Source organism: Mya arenaria, chromosome 7, assembly GCF_026914265.1.
Source record: "Mya arenaria isolate MELC-2E11 chromosome 7, ASM2691426v1".
Classification (NCBI taxonomy): domain Eukaryota; kingdom Metazoa; phylum Mollusca; class Bivalvia; order Myida; family Myidae; genus Mya; species Mya arenaria.
In genome coordinates, this window is record NC_069128.1 from 26383112 (window position 1) to 26406769 (window position 23658).

Genomic DNA, 23658 nt, shown 5'->3' on the forward strand with positions numbered 1-23658 from the left:
AACACCTGTCTTTAGAGACCTTAATACAGTAACACCTGTCTATAGAAACCAAACATTGACATGAAACACTTCTGTCAAGTTTATCTGGTACTATCATTCTCTCATCTAAAGTTAAGACTCTATGTCAGCAGACCCTTTATTATCCACTGTACACAACGGATAATCACAATAGGTGCTATAAACATTCACTCAATTACTGATACATACCGAGTACATCATTCCAGTTGGCTGATGTACTCCATAAATGTCATAAAGGGTCACTTAACAACTATGCATTAGGGCTAAATTATAGGAACTGTAAGTCACGTTTGACAGGTGGTCCCATAATTAAGTTAAAATGCTCTGGAGGAATTTAGAATGGTCGTACATGGCGGTAGGGCTGGTAAAAGGTGGTAGGAAAGACAGGTTTTACTGTACCTTTGTGTTGAACAAATTATTCCATAGTTTTCCTAGATTTGTTACAAACTTACAATATCTAGCTGTGATTTACCAACTTACAGTTTTTAATTTGTAACTCGTGATTAGCATGTTTGCATTGTTTTGGCAGATTTAAGTATCCAGCAGGCATTTCCATGCCGATGTCGACTCAGTGATGCCCAGAATGCCCCATTAGTCGAGGAAGAGGTATGACACACACACATATTCACTTAAGAAAATAAAAACTGCCTGGAATTCATGTCATAACTCAAAATGTAGTAAACTTCATGAATACGTCTAAGAACTCTAAATGTAGTAAACCTTGTGTCAGGAATATGTGTCAGAACTCTTAATGCAGGAAACCTCGTGTGAGAAATACATGTCATAACTCATAATGTAGTAAACCTTGTGTCAGGAATACGTGTAAGAACTCTTAATGTAGTAAACCTTGTGTCAGGAATACGTGTTAGAACTCTTAATGTAGTAAACCTTGTGCCAGGAATACGTGTTAGATCTCTTAATGCAGTAAACCTTGTGCCAGGAATACGTGTCAGAACTCTTAATGCAGTAAACCTCGTGCCAGGAATACGTGTCAGAACTCTTAATGCAGTAAACCTCGTGCTAGGAATACGTGTCAGAACTCTTAATGCAGTAAACCTCGTGCCAGGAATACGTGTCAGAACTCTTAATGCAGTAAACCTCGTGCCAGGAATACGTGTCAGAACTCTTAATGCAGTAAACCTCGTGCCAGGAATACGTGTCAGAACTCTTAGTGCAGTAAACCTCGTGCCAGGAATACGTGTCAGAACTCTTAGTGCAGTAAACCTCGTGCCAGGAATACGTGTCAGAACTCTTAGTGCAGTAAACCTCGTGCCAGGAATACGTGTCAGAACTCTTAGTGCAGTAAACCTCGTGCCAGGAATATGTGTCAGAACTCTTAGTGCAGTAAACCTCGTGCCAGGAATACGTGTCAAAACTCTTAGTGCAGTAAACCTAGTGCCAGGAATACGTGTCAGAACTCTTAGTGCAGTAAACCTCGTGCCAGGAATACGTGTCAGAACTCTTAGTGCAGTAAACCTCGTGCCAGGAATACGTGTCAGAACTCATAGTGCAGTAAACCTCGTGCCAGGAATACGTGTCAGAACTCTTAGTGCAGTAAACCTCGTGCCAGGAATATGTGTCAGAACTCTTAGTGCAGTAAACCTCGTGCCAGGAATATGTGTCAGAACTCTTAGTGCAGTAAACCTCGTGCCAGGAATACGTGTCAGAACTCTAAGTGCAGTAAACCTCGTGCCAGGAATATGTGTCATATCTCTTAATGCAGTAAACCTTGTGTCAGGAATATGTGTTGATGAAAGTTTGTAGAACTTATCTCACAATTTACTTGATTTACTTGGTACACATTACCAATTTGATGCAGATGGCTTGTTCTGGGTTAAGACAATCTCATCTTAAAGTTGTGTGCTGTTTAAAGGCGCACAATATAATTTAATGCAAAATGAAAAAATAAATAATTTTAATGCATTATTACGTTATGGTTTTATTGATCAAAACAAATGAAATTATCAAATGATAAAAATAAATTTTTTGCATCAACCTTTATTGTGCGCCTTTAATATGATGGAGACAGTGGAACAAACTTCTCCCACAGTAAAGATGTATCACTCTATAACATGAAAAACATTACCACCACTATGTGTTGTACTAGCACCTGTCTTGCCCCAAAGCCATCTTGTCTTAAGAGTTACCTGCCTGTGAATAGACATCACTGGCATATCTTTGGTTTACCATTTTCAACCCACCTTTACCCCTGAATATCATTTTTACACATCTTTTTGAATTTTAGATTCGGTCAACCATGAAGCACCAAGGTATGTCATTGGTTGGCTGGTACCACTCCCACCCTTACTGCCAGCCTGAGCCATCTGTAAGGGACGTGGAGTGTCAGATGGGCTACCAGCTGAAAATGAGGGGCAACAAGTCAAACTATTACCCTTGTGTCGGCATTATTAACTGTAAGTGTTGCTCTTTTTCATTATATCACCAGAAAGTACAATACTTATAATGATCCTGTATTTTAAACTAACCTGCTTTCTGTGATTTATTGTAGGGAAAAGTAGATACATGTATTCAACATGGTATTTTTTCAAACAGTTTCAGAAGCTCTATATTTCCAAACATAGATTGTTTACCCTTTAATTACAAAAAAATCCCCCACTTCTAAAGGCTATGTCATAAAGTATCTTTAATTAAACGCAGTATGTATATATTTGTCATTTTATTTATTTAATTGTAGGTATGCCATTATCTGTTTCAGCCCCGTATTATAATAAGTCGCTAACAACGGCTTCGTCATTACAGATGTACATGACCATGCCGCCTACAGAGGTTTGCCTTTTCATGCAATCTCTACTTTGTTATCTCATTGAATAAAACAATCTCAACCTAAAAAGAGTCAAAGTCATAGACTTGGTGTTGTTGTCAGCTGCGTTGTTGTTGGTAAAAAATTTGGTAATAACTGAAAAACCATTTAAGATATTAAAATAAAATTGGTACACAATTTGCCAGCGACATTAAGCAAATGAACCTCAACTCTGGCTGTAATATTTGTCGAGTTATGCCCCCTTTTGCCTTAAAGAAACAGACAAGCATTTTCTTTTGCTCTGTGGTGCTCTTGTGTATTATGCAGGATGATAATTATCAGTGACAATTTTGAGCTCATTTGTTTTATCACAGAAGTCAACTAACTTTGATAGTGTCATAGCCTTGTCATAATAGTGTCATAGCCTTGTCATTGTGGTTGGCACTTGTTGTTAGCGTTTGCATTGTGCAAAATGTGTTATGTTGGCTTTTATTTAAGGAAAAAAGATAGCAAAGATGTATATACAAGACTGGTATACAATTTTTCACAATGACAATTATATGCTTAATTATTCTATTTCTATGGAATCATTGCCCCTTGAAGACTAAGAAAAACCAGGTGAGTTTTTGTATTCACTTGTTTGCTACAAGATGTTGATTGTTCTTTGTTTTGATTTTTTCACTCATATGTCTTAAAATTATTTCTACAGGCTTTCAAGCGGACGCTTCTTTCCCTACTTTTTTGTTAGGATAGTACTTTTCTTGTTTCTTGATAAAGTCCTACTATCCCTACTTTTTAGTTTTAACTAAATGCATTAATTGAAATAATCTTAGTCTTGATTCAATAAGAAGCTATTTCTAGTATTTTCGTAGGATTAGCTTGATGCAGTAGGTCTCCAGTGCTGCAAGAGGGGTTCTATGATGAGAATGAGTGGTGAATGTTGACAAGTCAGAGACACTGATTGGTTGAATCCTCTTGAGGCACTGGTTCCTAAGCAAAGATAACTACAGGTACATCACAATTGATGAATAGGTTTAGTTGTCATTTATTTGCATCCAAAAAGTCAAGTAGAGAGCCCTACTATACCAACTTTTTGGTCTTAATATCCCTATTTCACCCCTCTTTCAAAAAAATCCTCCTACTATTATCTCTACTTTTTTTGTTATTGGTCGCTTGAAAGCCTGTTTTTATTGTATTCTTGTTAAAAAAGTAACTGTTGCATTTCATTGTATTTGTTCGTGTTTTTATTGCATTAAATGTTTTACCTTGCAGAATAGCAAATCTGATATTGGTGTTCCTATGAAGTTGAAGTACACAGTGAAGCAGAATCACTCAGTCAGTGAAGAAGCGTTAAAGGAAATGGTACCTATCAAATATCTCATCAAATGTATCATTGTTATCATTAAGCATATATCAGGGGCGGAGCTGGAACCCGATTTGAAGTACTCCCATTTTTAGCGGGGGGGTTCGGGGGTCCTCCCCCTGATTTGTTTTGTTTACTCGTGCGATTTGGTGGCATTTGACGCATATCTGGTAACTTGAAATGCAAGTTTTAAGTTAATAATAACTGAAGCAAAAAAGGAAAACTGCAAGATCGAGCAATAAATATTCAAAACATATTTATACTTGGTGGAGATGCCTCCCTCTGAATATATAGGATACACAGATGAACAAGTTGCATTAAGGACAAATATCACATATAATTTGATTTAAACATGGAAAACATCACAAGCAAATAATACACAAATGTATACATAGTTTAACTTATGGATTTTTTTCCCATTCTGAAACAGTTTTACACAACAACACACGTTTAAACTTTGAACACTAACGCCAGCCGACGGTCTTTTCTACGTGCAAAAACATCCACTACATGCTCAGCGTTGATATCTCGCTCTTGATAAATGTTAAGAAGCCCAAGCCCTGAAAGCCTCTTGGTGGGCATCGTGTTGCGGAGGTACGTCTTGACTCTCCTCATCGTGGCGAAGGACCGCTCTGCCGTAGCTGTGGAAATGGGCATGCACATCAACACCATCATGCAGTCTTATGTTTGGATATGATGCCTCAGTGGCCACTCGCAAAGATGTTTCCAGGTCTGGATACTCAGCTGGGGATGTTGTGGTCCATTTAGCAATCCATCTTTTACACTCCCGGACAAACGTCTCCTCGTCACACTCTTAAGTCTGGACTGTACTCTGCAAAAATCTCTGCGGCCCTGGCAGATGTCAGTTCAGTAGCCTATAACAAAACAAACATGACCCACTTTTTTATAATTAAACAATAAAATAAGCAATTGCTTTAAAGAAAAAAGTTTTGGTACACACACTTTGTTTTTTACGGAACAATAATATATATAATTGATGTGTTATTTAACTATACATGTATAACATTACGCAATTCCAAGTATTTTCATTAATATCACATATTTTATTTTATCAAAAAAGGATGATTTCGTCGGCATAAGATATTGTGCAGTAAATCTCCCATGCGGTTTAAGCAGGCGGGTTGTTAACTCAATAACTAGGTGGTCAATGAAAGGAAGGAACATGTTGACCTTCCAGTATTCTGTGGGTGCTGCCGCTGGTGCGTTAGGCCTGTTTGCCTGTCACCCCGGGCATCGAGGAATGGACAGCTCCACCCCAATGTCTCTTGCTAGTGACATAGCCTTTTCGTACAGGTTGACCCATACTGTTGGATCGTTGCGTTCAGACTGAAATGATATTTGATAGTGACGTAACATTAAACAACGCATTAGTAAAGCGCACGGCAACGTCCATCTTTCTTTTTGTAAGTCAAAAGATGGGAAAAACATTTAATAACACACGACTGCAAATATGTTCAATTCATATGTACACACACAAGTATGAATTGTTTCTGTAAACATATATACACGCTATGAAATTAGTGCACTGTTAATGAGTGACGGGTCTAGGAAAAAAAATATACATGGCCATTTACGCCGATGAAAAGTATAACTATAGTCCCACCCAAAGTAAGATCAAGTACACTGGTACATATTGACTTACATATGATTTTGTCGGTTAACCGAGGCGTGATTAACACTATTCTATAACTTTTCTGTCATAACGAAATGAATTCCTCCCACAACTAGCCGTTAGGAAAATGAATTAAATAACAAACCTCTAACATAGCGACAACAACACGTGCTTCTTCTGTTGCCTCCAGTAAATCACACGTCTTCTTCTGGAAGAGTTTCGACAGGGGTACGAACCCTGACAACGCATGTTCGACAGCCACTAGGGTAGTGATGAACTCGAGGTTCTGATAGAGCGACTGTATCCCGCGGCTTTGCTGTCACCATAGTCGCTAGCGAGTTTGTCCAAGGAACTTACAACAACTCTGGAAATTCATGACACAATAAAATCAATGTTTCGAGAATGGTTTGTGAGCGAACAATATGAACATCGAAAGCCTTCTATTCAGACGTACATTATTTTTAATAAAAAAGTGATAAGATAACAGACTAAGAAATATCACATAATTAGGAAAAAAATACAATAAACACTTTGAAGAATATTGATTTAGAGCATTTAGGCATTGTATAATTTAAGTATGTTTACTCACGATTACCCAAATGAGCATAGGAAAGTGTGCAAAGCATCCGCCCTAGCTACCCAGCGGGTCTCGCACAGAGATCGCAGTTCAGTGCGCTTACCCATCTCGACACGGTCAACTTCATCGTTGTCAAGGTTTTCCTGGAAGCGTAGGAGGCGTTTAGCGGAGTAGTTAAAAGCAAACGCTATTTGTTGTACGGTAGCCATCATGTTCCTTGCATATATTTATTTTGATGCGTGGATAATAGGCAGTGGGCTTTGCAGTGGGTGTACACAGCACCAGGAATACGCTGTTGGATCCTTGCCTGTACGCCTCTTCGGATACCGGACATATTGGCAGCGCCATCATATCCCTGGCCACGCATTTTGTTTACGTCAACACCCGCCAGTTCAAGATCTGCTAAGAAGGCATTGGCCAACGTCTCGCTTGTAGTTGATTCGCACTCAGCGAACCCCAAAAAATCTTTGTGTAAATCAGCTCCGTCGAAGTATCTAAGGCACATGGCCATCTGTTCCATAGTACTGGCATCAGTTGCCTCGTCAGCCATAAACCCGAAGCAGGGTGCGCTGTTGCACTTTGACACGATACTGTCTGCGATTTGTTTTCCACAAATGGAAATAAGCTCATTTTGTATATCGGGGCTAAGGTACATAGATCTTGGATCTCCGTGTTCTAGATGCTCTTTTAATATGGGATCCTGCTTGGCCTGAAAGCTCAATAGGGCCTGAAAATTTCCCTTATCGCCTTCATGCCCCCTCAAGGCAATGTTCTGTTTCCCACAGAACACTATCGCTTCTGTTATACTAACAAGGATCTTTCTGTTCTTTTCAACGACCACATTGTATTGGGATGACATGCTACATAGTATTTCTTTTTTCGCCCTTCATTATTGCTAAGAAATGATCTGCTTTTTTTGTGGGCAAAAGGTTGTCGGAGACGCCATTTTTGTTTGTTTAAAATTCGCGCTGTTTAAAACTTGACTTGACATAATAAAGACGGGAGGTAACTATGATTGATCATAGTTATAATACGTAAAAGTAAAGCTAAGATGTTTACCGTGTTTAAGATTTCATGTTTAAAGTGTGCTTGGAACATCGTAGTAAAGGATACTATGTACAGGTACTACCGATATGTATGACATTTAACATTTAACTTTTATAATGCCGAGCTAGATTGGTTTCAAATTCGCCTGTACCCCCTTAGAGTTCAAGTTTTACACCGGATTTAGGCCATTTAGAATTTTCATTTTTCAAAATCGAAGTACTCCCGGGAGTATGGGAGTATGCCTGGCGACGCGCCTGTATATGGACACTGAAAATAATGCTTACCAAACAATAAAAAATTAATGAATAAAATAATCAAGGGGTGAATGCGAAAAGGTTCTAAGTGACATAAGATAAAGAAGAAGATAAAACCTTTTCACTTTCACCCCTCAAATTGAAAGTAATACAAATTCAGCTGTTTGAACAGCATCATCATCAAGGATGTCACGTGTTTTTATCATTGTTTTATACCTTTTTTACGGCAATAAAATGTCATTTGACCAATTACTAATGTTTGTTTTAATAAGATCAAGGTTTTCTGCAGATATTGCATTTATCGAAATATAAATGTAGTGGAATATGCATCCATCTTAGGAAGTGTAATAAAAGTTTTAATATGAACTACTGACTGTCTATACTGCAGATTCCATGGGTACATAATGCCATGTTCTAGTATTCATGGTAGTGTAACATGCATACTACTTGCTTCATAATCATTAAAAAATGTAACCTTCATCTTATTGACACCATGTTGTCATTGCAGCACAGAGTGGTGGAGTTTTACCGCAGGGCACCTGATTGGATCTCCTTTCAACATACATGGCACCCTGGGGTTAACTTCCTCGAGAAACTAAAGGTATTTGGCACTCTGGGGATAACTTCCTCCATTTACTAAAGTTACTAGGCACCCTTGGGTTAACTTACTTGTGTACACGCATTAGCATTTGCCATAACCTCAAAACTGTTCAATATATTCAAATGAAACCTTGTACACTTGCTGCCAGATGATACACAACATCTAAAGCAATGCACATTATTCTGACTTTATATTTGTCAAGTTATGGCAATTTATAATGGAAAAAAAACTGCAAAAACCTTTCACTTTATTTGTCAAGTTAATGCAATTTATAAGGAGAAAAAAACTGCAAAAACCTTTCACTTTAAAAATAGTTACTAGTGATAATATTTACTTGTGTAGCGCCAAACTTTATTAACTTAATTTATTCCCCTTGATAGTTTGAAAATGTCATGCAAAAACATTGGTCATTATAAATTCAGGATATTGAAATAAGATTTATAGGTTTCCCATAGCTCTGATTTGTATAATTGTTATTTTGTGCCCCTTGAAAGTTTAAAAATGTCATGCAAATACTTTCACTTAGTCATAACTTTCAGAGAATTACATGAAATTTGTAACCATGTTTATAGCGACATTCCCAAAAGGGTGACATTTAGTTATTGGATCATCTGTCAGTTCCCACGGTTTCCGATCAATAACTTGCAAGCTTCAGTCAAGGAAACTCAAACTTGATAGCCCGGTTGCTAATGACAAGCAGATGAACCCTATTTATTTTGAGCTCAGTTGGTCAAAGGTCATGGTCGATGTGACATACAGCTGATAATCCTTTTCCAAACAATAACTGAAGAAAGCTGGGGCCCAGGGACTTCAAACTTGGTTGACAGGTTGGCCATAACCAGCAGAAGACTATTGATCTTGAGGTCAGTGGATTTAAGGTGAAGGTCATGGTGACATTGAGCGTAAAATCTGTTTCTGATCAATAAATGAAGAATGCTGTTTTTCAGGAACCACAAACTTGGTAGACAGGTTGGTTATGACAAGCAAATGACCCCTAATGATTTTGAGATCAGTGGGTCAGAGGTCAAGGTTGTGATGACCTTGAGTTAAAAATCTGTTCCAATCATTTACTTGCATACCGGACGTGTGTTTCCGGTCATGTGACCGGTGCTGGAAAAACTCATCTTACACCCCCCATGTAAGATAAGTCACGCGCAACATTGCGCCACTTCTTATTTCATATTCCTGTTTGGTTTATGAAAAATATATTATGCCATTTCAATAAAGCGCTATCAGATATATTTGTTTGCAAGACTTTTAATTAAAAGTGAAAACAAATGATCATAAAAAACGCTATTTTTAGTTATTCAAAACTACTCCGCTCTATGACGTCAGTAAACATCGTCGCACACACTTTTTGGTGTAATTGTACAAAAGTTTGTTTTCAACGTCATTTTTTCCACAAGTTGACAAATTTAGATATGCAAGAAAATTAATCAATCATGTTTTTCCCTACCGGATCGGAAAATCCGACCCTCGGGCACACTGCGTGGGCGGTAACTCGGCAAGCCTCGTTACTGGCTTACGCACGTGCCCTCGGGTCAGATTTTTCTATCCGTACCAAAAACACATGCTAGATACTTATAATCTCCAAGTGACCTCAAACTTTGATTGTTGGTCATGACCAAATGAACACTATTGATTTTAAGGTCAGTGGGTTAAGGTTACAGTCAATAACTGTTGAACACTTGCGTCTAGGAGCCTCATACTTGGTATGCAGTTGAACATTTGAGCCTAGGAGCCTCATACTTGGTATGCAGTTTGAACACTACCAGTGGTTGACTCATACCGAAAAAGGATGCCAAAATTTCTTTTTCATTAAAAAATTGAATCCTGGCAGACAAAAACCTCTCAAACATGTAAAGTGTTCACATACATGTTCCATTATGCCAGTTATCTGATATAGAAGTACAACAGTCATGAGTTAATATCCATTCCATTTTGCAGTGACTTATCATCTTCAGGTTCATACTTTGCTCTTTAAAAATGTTAGCGATCAAAATTTTCAAACTGCATGGGAAGGTCGTCATGAAAATATGTTATACAGTCGAAACTCGATGGCTTGATATTCTAGGGACCGGCCAAAGTACTTTGAGCCTCGAGAATATCGAGCCAAGCGGGATTGCTTACAGAATGTTATTTTTTTCATTTGTTACATAAAGTCTTATTTACCTCGTTTGTTATTGGCTACGCTATCTCCGCAAGAGAAGGAAGAGTATTTATTGGGCGTAGTTAGGCACCCTAAATTTTGTAATATGACTTATTCGATTATTAAAAAATATCATTTTATTTTTTATTTATAATAAAAATACCTTTATGTGAAAACAAGCAATTGTAAACAGTGGGTTACACAAACATAGCTTAAAAGTTATTTCAAAATGCATAGTAATTTAGGGATGGATAACAATTAGAGACAGAACTTAAAAGTGATGGCATGTTTATTCAAACTGTTAAACCATTTAAATTCGCAATTTTAATCGATTAGCGCCTTGCGCTAAATGAAGCCAATCAAACAAATCAAGGTGTGAGATTCTTAACTGAACCCGCGAAAATGACATCGACCCAAGCAAACAAATCAATGTGTGAAATTCTTGTTTGGGACCGCAAAAACGACTTCGAGCGTGGAGAAATATCGACCCTCAAGATATCGAGCCATCCGATCGAAATTTATATAAACAAAAAGTAAATAAAAATCGGTCCTTTTATTTTGGTTCGAGCCAACGAGGATATCGAGCCATGAGATATCGAGCCAACGAGTTTCGACTGTATACTAAAGGCTCATAATCTGTCAAATCGGCCAAATCACTTATTACTATCTGCCCAACTAGTCCTTTTGGGGGTAATGTCACATTTCTGTGAAAACTCTTGTTTAGGTTAAATTTTATAGAGTATATAAACTTTGTTTTGATGGTAAAAGAAATTGTCAGTGGAAAACATAATATTAATCAAACATATTTAGATACCAATCCTAAATGAAACGATGTATTAGGGCTTCCAATGTTTGTTGTGTTTGCAGACGTCACTTCTGAACAAACTTCCGGAGGATCAGGGGGAGACCAACTCACTGCTTGACTACATCCACCACCTGCTGATCGTGTGAACTTAAAAGTGTGTAAGATTTTCCCTGGTGGAATGAACCTGGACAGTGTGTAAGGTCCCTACTGATCATGTTAACTTGGACAGTAGTGTAAGGTCCCTGCTGGTCACATGGACTTGGACAGTGTGTAAGGTCCCTGCTGGTCACATGGACTTGGACAGTGTGTAAGGTCCCTGCTGATCACATGGACTTGGACAGTAGTGTAAGGTCCCTACTGATCATGTTAACTTGGACAGTAGTGTAAGGTCCCTGCTGGTCATATGGACTTGGACAGTGTGTAAGGTCCCTGCTGGTCATATGAACTTGGACAGTGTGTAAGGTCCCTGCTGGTCATATGGACTTGGACAGTAGTGTAAGGTCCCTGCAGGTCATATGGACTTGGACAGTGTGTAAGGTCCCTGCTGGTCATATGGACTTGGACAGTGTGTAAGGTCCCTGCTGGTCACATGGACTTGGACAGTAGTGTAAGGTCCCTGCTGATCACATGGACTTGGATAGTGTGTAAGGTCCCTGCTGATCATATTAACTTGGACAGTGTGTAAGGTCCCTGCTGATTACATGGACTTGGACAGTGTGTAAGGTCCCTGCTGGTCATATGGACTTGGACAATGTGTAAGGTCCCTGCTGGTCACATGGACTTGGACAGTAGTGTAAGGTCCCTGCTGATCACATGGACTTGGACAGTGTGTAAGGTCCCTGCTGGTCATATGGACTTGGACAGTGTGTACGGTCCCTGCTGATCACATGGACTTGGACAGTGTGTAAGGTCCCTGCTGATCTCATGGACTTGGACAGTGTGTAAGGTCCCTGCTGGTCACATGGACTTGGACAGTGTGTAAGGTCCCTGCTGGTCACATGATCTTGGACAGTGTGTAAGGTCCCTGCTGGTCACATAAACTTGGACAGTGTGTCAGGTCCCTGCTGATCACATGGACTTGGACAGTAGTGTAAGGTCCCTGCTGATCACATGATCTTGGACAGTAGTGTAAGGTTCCTGCTGATCACATGGACTTGGACAGTGTGTAAGGTCCCTGCTGATCACATAAACTTGGACAGTGTGTCAGGTCCCTGCTGGTCACATGGACTTGGACAGTGTGTAAGGTCCCTGCTGGTCACATGGACTTGGACAGTGTGTAAGGACCATGAACTTGGACAGTAGTGTAAGGTCCATGCTGGTCAAATGGACTTGGACAGTGTGTAAGGACCATGGACTTGGGACAGTGTGTAAGGTCCCTGCTGGTCACGTGATCTTGGACAGTGTGTAAGGTCCCTGCTGGTCACATGATCTTGGACAGTGTGTAATGTCCCTGCTGGTCACATGATCTTGGACAGTGTGTAAGGTCCCTGCTGATCACATGGACTTGGACAGTGTGTAAGGTCCCTGCTGGTCACATGGACTTGGACAGTGTGTAAGGTCCCTGCTGGTCACATGGACTTGGGCAGTTTGTAAGGTCCCTGCTGGTCACGTGATCTTGGACAGTGTGTAAGGTCCCTGCTGGTCACGTGATCTTGGACAGTGTGTAAGGTCCCTGCTGGTCACATGATCTTGGACAGTGTGTAAGGTCCCTGCTGGTCACATGGACTTGGACAGTGTGTAAGGTCCCTGCTGATCACACGGACTTGGACAGTGTGTAAGGTCCCTGCTGATCACAATGACTTGGACAGTGTGTAAGGTCCCTGCTGGTCACATGGATTTGGACAGTGTGTCAGGTCCCTGCTGGTCACATGGACTTGGACAGTGTGTAAGGTCCCTGCTGGTCACATGGAATTGGACAGTGTGTAAGGTCCCTGCTGGTCACATGGACTTGGACAGTGTGTAAGGTCCCTGCTGGTCACATGGACTTGGACAGTGTGTAAGGTCCCTGCTGATCACATGAACTTGGACAGTGTGTAAGGTCCCTGCTGATCACATGATCTTGGACAGTGTGTAAGGTCCCTGCTGATCACATGATCTTGGACAGTGTGTCAGGTCCCTGCTGATCACATGATCTTGGACAGTGTGTCAGGTCCCTGCTGATCACATGATCTTGGGACAGTGTGTCAGGTCCCTGCTGGTCACATGATCTTGGACAGTGTGTCAGGTCCCTGCTGTTCACATGATCTTGGACAGTGTGTCAGGTCCCTGCTGATCATATGATCTTGGACAGTGTGTCAGGTCCCTGCTGATCACATGATCTTGGACAGTGTGTCAGGTCCCTGCTGATCATATGATCTTGGACAGTAAGGTCCAATTCGTTTGAATTGTTCGACTAAAAAGAGAAATGCTCCATTACCCAGAAATATTTTCAACAATATGATTTGTTGGAAATCTCTATTTTTATATTAAGGAGATTTGTGATAATTATGTAAAATATTTTCTTAGCAGTTCACAAATACATTTTTTCTTATAGTATTCACTACAATGTATTGGTATGTTCTCTTTGCTGTCATTGTATCATAATACACACTGTCATTATGTATATTTATAAACATGTGTTTGCTGTGTTTTAAAGGTGGTACAATAATAAATACATTTTTGATTGCTACTTTTTATTATTGTTATGTGTGTAACATGGTACATGTTAACTAATAATGATTATTACATGGAATGTGTAACTATCTAATTCTTAAAATTGTATCTGTATGATGAAAACCTATTGTATAATAAAAATATAAATCTAATATGTGTTTCATACATTTTAAGATTTGCCAAAGGTGAGCTATTTTGGCGGTCCTGTTTCCCATCACCATTGTTAACTTTTGCTTTTAAATGTTTTCTCAACCACTCAGCTGTTTTTGAAACTTAACAGGAAAGATTCATTGTCAAGTGCTTGGTATAGTTTGCTCAAAATGTATGAGGACATATATCAATGCAAGTACTTGTAAGATTGGTTTTGAATCTGCAAAACACAGACTTGTTCATCTGTTAAGTTCTATAGTCCACTTGGCATTACAAGTTTCGCAGTGACAAGCAATTCTAGTCTTTATCTTTGTGTGCTTGTAAATTATCGAAAGTTTTAATAATGAGTGGGGCTAAAATTTATTTCAAACTATTTTGTAACACTTGAACAAGCATTTCTGTTTCAGATAGTAATGCTTTGATTAAAATGTTGTCATAACAATAAACACTGTATATCATCTTTTATTTCTTTTAATAAACATTTTATAACAATTCATTCCACTTCAACAACATATAAAGCATATATTTCAATAACAAAACTTTCTGGAGACCTGACTTAATAAAGTGTAATTGTATCAAAGAAAATCAACATTTCACTACATGTACATATATTTTTAGTCAGTTCATTGTGCGTAATCAAATTAAATCAGTTTTAAACGATATATGAAAATTAGGACAGATGTCCAGTACATCACTATTAGGGAATTGAGGCCTAACAGCACATAAACTTTAAAGAGGGCCAATACATCATTATTGGGGAATAGAAACCTAACAGAACAGATGTTTTAAAGAGAGCCAATACATCACTATTGGGGAATAGAAACCTAATTGAACAGAAACTTTAAAGAGAGCCTGTACATCACCACTGGAAAATGGTAGCTTAACAGACAGCCCGTGCATCACTTCTTTGAAATATTAGCATAAAAGAGAGCCCGTACATCATTATTGGGGAGTATTAGCCTAACAGAGAGCCAGTACATCATTATTGGGGAATATTAGCCAAACAGAAGCCCGTACATCATTATTGGGGAAAATTAGCCTAACAGAGAGCCCGTTCATCATTATTGGGGAATATTAGCCTAACACTAAACAGAGAGCCAGTACATCATTATTGGGTAATATTAGCCAAACAGAGCGCCCGTACATCATTATTGGGGAAAATTAGCTTAACAGAGAGCCCGTACAACATTATGGGGAATATTAGCCAAACAGAGAGCCCGTACATCATTATTGGGGAAAATTAGCCTAACAGAGGTTCATCATTATTGGGAAATATTAGCCAAACAGAGCGCCCGTACATCATTATTGGGGAAAATTAGCTTAACAGAGAGCCCGTGCAACATTATTGGGGAAAATTAGCCTAACAGCGCCCGTACATCATTATTGGGGAATATTAGCCTAACAGCGCCCGTACATCAATTGGGGAATATTAGCCTAACAGAGAGCCCGTACAACATTATTGGGGAATATTAGCCTAACAGAGAGCCCGTTCATCATTATTGGGTAATATTAGCCAAACAGAGCGCCCGTACATCATTATTGGGGAAAATTAGCTTAACAGAGAGCCCGTACATCATTATTGGGGAATAGTAGCCAAACAGAGAGCCCGTACATCATTATTGGGGAAAATTAGCCTAACAGAGAGCCCGTTCATCATTATTGGGGAATATTAGCCAAACAGAGCGCCTGTACATCATTATTGGGTAATATTAGCCAAACAGAGCGCCTGTACATCATTATTGGGGAAAATTAGCTTAACAGAGAGCCCGTACATCATTATTGGGGAATATTAGCCAAACAGAGCGCCTGTACATCATTATTGGGGAAAATTAGCCTAACAGCGCCCGTACATCATTATTGGGGAATATTAGCCTAACAGAGAGCCCGTACATCATTATTGGGGAAAATTAGCCTAACAGAGAGCCCGTACATCATTATTGGGGAAAATTAGCCTAACAGCGCCCGTACATCATTATTGGGGAATATTAGCCTAACAGAGCGCCTGTACATCATTATTGGGGAAAATTAGCCTAACAGCGCCCGTACATCATTATTGGGGAAAATTAGCCTAACAGAGAGCCCGTACATCATTATTGGGGAAAATTAGCCAAACAGAGCGCCCGTACATCATTATTGGGTAATATTAGCCTAACAGAGCGCCCGTACATCATTATTGGGGAATATTAGCCTAACAGAGAGCCCATACATCATTATTGGGGAAAATTAGCCTAACAGAGAGCCCGTACATCATTATTGGGGAAAATTAGCCAAACAGAGCGCCCGTACATCATTATTGGGTAATATTAGCCTAACAGAGCGCCCGTACATCATTATTGGGGAATATTAGCCTAACAAAGAGCCCATACATCATTATTGGGGAAAATTAGCCTAACAGAGAGCCCGTACAACATTATTGGGGAATATTAGCCTAACAGAGAGCCCGTACATCATTATTGGGTAATATTAGCCAAACAGAGCGCCTGTACATCATTATTGGGGAAAATTAGCCTAACAGCGCCCGTACATCATTATTGGGGAATATTAGCCTAACAGAGAGCCCGTACATCATTATTGGGGAATATTAGTCAAACAGAGAGCCTGTACATCACCATTTGAAGATATTAGCCCAATGACACACATCATTATAATAACCAGGTTTTCGTTAAAAATGGCTCTTTCCACATTCATTTAGTAGTGCTCTGAAAATAACTTGATATAATTGAGATAATTAAAACACATTGAACTAACATTGTACTTGTGACAGATAATGTAAATTAAAAGAAAACAAAAACAAAGGCTGATCCAGTGGCAGACCACAATTATAATGGCACAAAATAATCACAATACATGTATGTAACACAAACTATTGCTCAGGATAATTCTATCATTCACAGTAAAACATAATTTGGTGTTTCAATGTGAATGAAGTATGAAACGCCTACCAATGATTTAAAAGTTTACATTACATTTAAAAAGCTCGGTTATGAGTACCAGACAACTTCTTACATTTTATAACAAACATACATCTCATGATCTGCTTTTGTTTCAAACTATGAATAATGCTACATTCAGGAGCTATCAGTCCTTTTATGAAACCTGTACAACTTTATAGCTGACGAAATTGTTCCCATGGCACCTGTGAATCTAGCAGAAAACTTGCCAGACCACAAGAATCCTGGTGGCAGCCAGTTGATGGCATTGACAAGGTCTGTTAAGTGTTCTATAACTGCCAGATACAACTCCCGCTCCTGTGACTTCAGTACTTTGATTTGACCTTTAAGACTAGTTGACATCTCAGCTGTTTCTCTGAAATAAATCAAATAAATATCACATACAACTGAATTTGGTGTTAAATAACTGGTTTGGAGTGGAAAAAGCATGCATGCAATTAACTTTTTTAGATAATAATCAGTATAATATAACACCAACCTAAGATGAGCTGAGGGCAATGACTCGTTTATGCATATTTAACTTTGCATTGAAGCAAAACAAACATATTGATGCTATTTATGGTACACTGTGTAATAAATCCAGTCTTTTAGACCATTTGCCACTCAACGATACGGGGATTGTGATTCACGCTAAGGATGCAATTACAAGGGGATATTAAGGAGTGGTTGTTCAGTGTTGTGTTACAGATGTTCTGCAACTACTTATCTACAATTTGGGCTGTGAACTTTAAACATGGATGGTGTCTGTAACATCAAAGAACTAGAGTTGTTTTCCAATACATGTTATAGACATATTTGTTTTCATAGCCTTTGTGATAATTTATTCATCTTGCTTGTTATTCGACATACTGGAAAAGTGCCGTACATGAGACACAACACAAGTAAATAAAGGTCCATAACTCTGTCTTTAATGATGGTTGTGCGCCCCTAGATCAGATAAAAAAAGATGATGGCCCTGACTGGCTCACCGGAGATATTTGAAGAAAAATACTACTTATTTATGTGTTAGCTAGTAGCCCAATTGACATATAGAACGTCATCTACTGGTGTTGTCAGCCAATACTTTGTACATCTTTGTGTTCATGCATCAGTCTATAAGGGATTGATAGGGACTATGAAACCAGTAGAAACATTGCAAGAGATTGACAGCCGTCTGACACGAATTAGTGATTGGAGGCGAAATATTTTGTAATATCTCTTAAATCATATTTCTGTTGTGACTGTGACTAGTCTGGATTTGAAATGAATCAATGACTTTCTGGTTGTTAAGGGCTGAGAATCTGTGGTAAGTAGATCAGCTGTAATATATATGGAGGACATGAGTTTTGCTATCAGTAAGGCTATGCAAGACAACAACAGCATCTGAATTTATGATTTGGGTAACATTTTACTGTTAAGTCTTTTGTCAAGTGCTGTATCAAATCATAAATGTGCAAATTTATCTATCTTTTTGATTACTGACAGACACAGTCAGACAATGGCAGTAATGGATTGGAGCACAGTCAGACAATGGCAGTAATGGATTGGAGCACAGCCAGACAATGGCAGTAATGGATTGGAGCACAGCCAGACAATGGCAGTAATGGATTGGAGCACAGCCAGACAATGGCAGTAATGGATTGGAGCACAGTCAGACAATGGCAGTAATGGATTGGAGCACAGTCAGACAATGGCAGTAATGGATTGGAGCACAGCCAGACAATGGCAGTAATGGATTGGAGCACAGTCAGACAATGGCAGTAATGGATTGGAGCACAGTCAGACAATGGCAGTAATGGATTGGAGCACAGCCAGACAATGGTGGTAATGGATTGGAGCACAGCCAGACAATGGTGGTAATGGATTGATTACTGACGAGCACAGCCAGACAATGGTGGTAATGGATTAATTACTGACGAGCGCAGCCAGACAATGGTGGTAATGGATTAATTACTGACGAGCACAGCCAGACAATGGTGGTAATGGATTAATTACTGACGAGCACAGCCAGACAATGGTGGTAATGGATTAATTACTGACGAGCACAGCCAGACAATGGTGGTAATGGATTAATTACTGACGAGCACAGCCAGGCAATGGTGGTAATGGATTAATTACTGACGAGCACAGCCAGGCAATGGTGGTAATGGATTAATTACTGACGAGCACAGCCAGGCAATGGTGGTAATGGATTAATTACTGACGAGCACAGCCAGACAATGGTGGTAATGGATTAATTACTGACGAGCACAGCCAGGCAATGGTGGTAATGGATTAATTACTGACGAGCACAGCCAGGCAATGGTGGTAATGGATTAATTAATGACGAGCACAGCCAGACAATGGTGGTAATGGATTAATTACTGACGAGCACAGCCAGGCAATGGTGGTAATGGATTAATTACTGACGAGCACAGCCAGACAATGGTGGTAATGGATTAATTACTGACGAGCACAGCCAGGCAATGGTGGTAATGGATTAATTACTGACGAGCACAGCCAGGCAATGGTGGTAATGGATTAATTACTGACGAGCACAGCCAGACAATGGTGGTAATGGATTAATTACTGACGAGCACAGCCAGACAATGGCAGTAATGGATTGGAGCACAGTCAGACAATGGCAGTAATGGATTGGAGCACAGCCAGACAATGGTGGTAATGGATTGGAGCACAGCCAGACAATGGTGGTAATGGATTGATTACTGACGAGCGCAGCCAGACAATGGTGGTAATGGATTGATTACTGACGAGCGCAGCCAGACAATGGTGGTAATGGATTGATTACTGACGAGCGCAGCCAGACAATGGTGGTAATGGATTAATTACTGACGAGCGCAGCCAGACAATGGTGGTAATGGATTGATTACTGATCAACACAGCCAGACAATGGTGGTAATGGATTGATTACTGACGAGCGCAGCCAGACAATGGTGGTAATGGACTGATTACTGACGAGCGCAGCCAGACAATGGTGGTAATGGATTGATTACTGACGAGCGCAGCCAGACAATGGTGGTAATGGACTGATTACTGACGAGCGCAGCCAGACAATGGTGGTAATGGACTGATTACTGACGAGCGCAGTCAGACAATGGTGGTAATGGACTGATTACTGACGAGCGCAGCCAGACAATGGTGGTAATGGATTGATTACTGACGAGCGCAGCCAGACAATGGTGGTAATGGATTGATTACTGACGAGCGCAGCCAGACAATGGTGGTAATGGATTGATTACTGACGAGCGCAGCCAGACAATGGTGGTAATGGATTAATTACTGACGAGCGCAGCCAGACAATGGTGGTAATGGATTAATTACTGACGAACACAGCCAGAAAATGGTGGTAATGGATTGATTACTGACGAACCTCTCTTCCTGTGCTTCCAGCTCCCTCTCTTTAAGCAGTTGGATCTGTGCACGTCTGATCAGCCGTATTTGTAATATTGACCTACAAATCATGTATATACTTTTCAACATCAAGGATTTTAAACAAAATATAAAAGAATTTGTGTATGTGCTTTGTTTTTGTTTGAATAAACATATTCTAAAATTAAATATATTCAATTGGACTATGAAATAAATTGTGGAAGCAGTATTGATTGAAGCTTGAATATTACATCATAAGAGTATCATTACATGTTCTTCAAACTTATATTTTTATTTAAACCATTAAAATGTTATCAGTATCTTTAGCATGTTCCCAGCTTTGAAAATGTTTTAAATTGTTTGCACTAAAAGCCCTCCTTCCCGCTAGGACTGTTATAAAACTTATTTGAATACAACCTATATTTTCAGCTTATGAAATTGGAGAAAGGCACTCATTAATTACTAGGCTATATCATTAAGAATTTCAACTTTCGCGTGTGTTTAAAGGTAGCATGTTTTAATGTATAACTTGTTTTTTAAAAGAAATACACTTTGAGTTATTCTTTGATTAAGTACAAGATTTCCTCTCATTGATGCACTCACTTGAAAATCTCAGTTAAAAGGGACACTGCCCATGCTACAAGGCAGGCTAGTCCCCATGGTCCAGAGTTCCTTTCCAGGATCTTTCTGTCCGCTAACCAAGCTATATGCTCCAACGGGTAGTACACCTGGTTTGCCAGGTTGCCGAGTAGCTGTAAACAACGAAGCCATGTGTTTTTTTCCTGAAAGAAGAAGATATTAATGTATTTGGTTTATACTAATTTATTTTTACTCCTCGATTGTAAAGACAGGTGAAATGAAGAACTCTCAAGTCAGCTTCCTTGTGCTGATCGAACCCCGGCACAACCTCTTTGGTGAGAGATGGACACTGAATTACCCCATACCACTAGACCACTTTCACCCCTAATGAATTTACAAAAAAATATATATATATGCTTTCAAAGCTGAACTGACCAAGCTGCAAGCTAATCTAAGTTGTAACTATTTGTTTTACATATTCCATTCATCACGTTGTCTTGTTTGTCCTGTATTGCTGAACATTTGTGTCACCCTGTCAGGGCATAGCTAGACTTATTTTATGTTTTCAGGTCCTGTCGAGGGGTCGAAAGTATGGTCTCACGTTTTTTTTAAATATTTTATTGCCCTAAGAAGTGTTTCCATATCTAAGTCTACTATTAGCACCTTTTCCATAACTGATGGGCAGGCCTGGGCCTACAGAGGCTTATTATAAATGGAGCTACGCCTGTGTTAGGAGTTTTCTAGCTGTTCTTCAACAACTTATGTTTATCAATTAATGTATATGTGAAACAATGTCAATTTATCTACAAATTTCTATTTTATAATCTTTACCATCACTTTCCATCTGTTAGTTGTACATGTAGTGATGTACGTGTAAGTTAAGTAATAAGTAGACGAGCAACAATTTGTTTGTTGATCCATTGGCAAGGGCTTGTTACGTACAGTTTCCCTGATTTTAATATAACAGTATACATTATGGTCGTCACTTAAATGATCATTTTAGAGCCTCTGTGTTTCTCTTTCAGAACTCAAGTGTTTAGGCTAGTAAAAAGACTCGTGCTAAATACTGACCTTTTAATGTATAATCTTTACCTGTCCAAAAGAAGTCTTTTATAGTACATGAAGTATGTTAACCATTTATTTATTATAAGCTAAAATATTATAAGCTTTGAAGAAAATGTAATTTTCTTTCATACCTTTCTACCTAACCCGTAAGAAAGGGAGTACGCAAACATAGGCACATCGTCAAACAATCTCAACACGGTACGACAAGCCCCTAGCTCCGATGAAATAACACCAAGCCTAATCCCAGCGTTAGTCTTCTGTTGACCAGCCAAAAATTTCAAGATGTACTGACAAAGCCTGATAAATTTATCACGAGAAGTGTAACTGCCAACCAGTCTGACAGCGGTATCCATCTCTGCTTACTTTCGTTTTCATTTCAGTAATATCCCTTACATTAAGAAGTTGTAGTAGTTAATAAGGGAAATAACTTCATAAAAAGGTCGGGTAGTGCTAAAACGCGGTATCCGGTATCGTCCGGTACAATGTAATAAGTATCTTGTCTGGTTCCCACCGTACTCTCCAAATAAGAGCAGATTTTTATATTTAAGTTAAAAAATGATGTTTTATGCATTTTTCTTAAACCGTCAGTAACGTTTTTAGACATAAAACATTATTTTTTTAACGGAAATATGAAAATCTGCGATCTGATCTTTTTTTGTCAGCAGTCTTTTATCACTGGTTTGCAGATGTTTACGCAAATATTTGCTCATTCCAAGACAAAAAATAAAGAAGTTGTAAAAAACAGTAAATCTTTGAGAGTGCAGCTTTAACGCCAAACCGCCAATACCTTCTGCATTGGGTTAAGTGTAAGGGTTATCATTAGCTGGTCTTACCGGTATCGCCTAATAACATAAATGACCTTTCCATTCATGCTGTCCCTTGTTTAAGTGATTAACATAGACCACCGTCATAGTTTTGAGCATAATATATATAGGGCTTATTTACTTGATACATCAGTTCACTTATTGTGTAGCCCATTCACTGGTGTCCATTACATATATGGTATCGACATTGTTTAAATATCAAATATGCCAGTCTGAGTTCCTTGTTCCAATGATTGTATTATTCCTCCTGGAAAAGGGATGTCCAGTCTCTTGAATGCATTTTTGCAGGAACGTCCTGTTAACAATAAACTGTCATTTACAAATATATATACTTATATTTCTAAAATAATTTGTTTTGCAGATCAAAGTATTTTTAATTATTAACAAGTATTGTTACTCTCTTCTATTTTCAAAACGTTTCTCTCTTATATTATATGGATTACGTTTATTGGAACTACATGATTATTATAACTGAAACGGTACAATAAAGATTAAAACGAACCTGTGCCTTTCTAACATTCCCACTAGAAGTATTTGGTTAGCTGCGAAAGTAAGACTGGTAATACTTGCATATATAAATGATACTATATGGACAGTATAACTTAACAGGTGCCAAGCATTAAATTAATTGATTCATTTTTGTTGAATGCATTTTAAAAGATAACACTATCAAACACAGCATACCAACAATTAATAATTAAACTATGTATTCTATTACACTATGAACACACTGACATATCGATATTTGAATAATTGATGTGTTTTTTGTATTACAAGATTTCAGTATCCGAAAACTATACAACTACGTAAACATCCGATTTCCAAACAAACCAAAGCTAACCAACACTACCTTATGATTGTTTTCAATACATCATTATAAG

The 23658-nt window shown here is 38.8% G+C and overlaps 2 protein-coding genes across 3 annotated transcripts in view; one reads left to right on the top strand and one right to left on the bottom strand.

The window, feature by feature from the left end:
* Positions 1-14028, top strand: part of LOC128240830 (MPN domain-containing protein-like) — a 34979-nt gene extending 20951 nt beyond the window's left edge. The window contains exons 11-16 of the mRNA XM_052957747.1: positions 548-624; positions 2264-2432; positions 2735-2805; positions 4052-4141; positions 8162-8254; positions 11271-14028. Coding sequence (XP_052813707.1) covers positions 548-624; positions 2264-2432; positions 2735-2805; positions 4052-4141; positions 8162-8254; positions 11271-11354 — 584 coding nt within the window. The 3' untranslated portion in view covers positions 11355-14028. The remainder of the gene's footprint in view (positions 1-547; positions 625-2263; positions 2433-2734; positions 2806-4051; positions 4142-8161; positions 8255-11270) is intronic.
* Positions 14029-14465: 437 nt separating this feature from the next.
* On the bottom strand, positions 14466-22335 carry LOC128240831 (peroxisomal membrane protein 11C-like). 2 transcript variants are annotated; one of them, XR_008262315.1, is made up of 5 exons: positions 22085-22335; positions 20913-21091; positions 20311-20391; positions 15097-17316; positions 14466-15049 (listed from the first exon to the last, which is right to left on the bottom strand). XR_008262315.1 is itself a non-coding variant. In XM_052957749.1 (4 exons), exons 1-4 carry the CDS (start codon positions 22304-22306, stop codon positions 17079-17081), a joined length of 720 nt encoding a protein of 239 aa, XP_052813709.1. In that variant the 5' UTR covers positions 22307-22335; the 3' UTR covers positions 14466-17078. The 2 variants fall into 2 exon arrangements, 1 of the variants encoding a protein (XP_052813709.1); XM_052957749.1 differs by having other exon boundaries at positions 14466-17316.
* Positions 22336-23658: the final 1323 nt, after the last annotated feature.

Bases quoted from the DNA above. Each gene is read 5' to 3' on its own strand.
- LOC128240831 (XM_052957749.1), bottom strand. From the start codon at position 22,306: ATGGATACCGCTGTCAGACTGGTTGGCAGTTACACTTCTCGTGATAAA. The intron at 21,092-22,084 runs GTATGAAAGAAA...TTCTTCTTTCAG, and splicing joins CTTACGGGTTAGGTAGAAAG to GAAAAAAACACATGGCTTCG. The intron at 17,317-20,310 runs GTTCGTCAGTAA...GATTTATTTCAG, and splicing joins CTGGAAGCACAGGAAGAGAG to AGAAACAGCTGAGATGTCAA.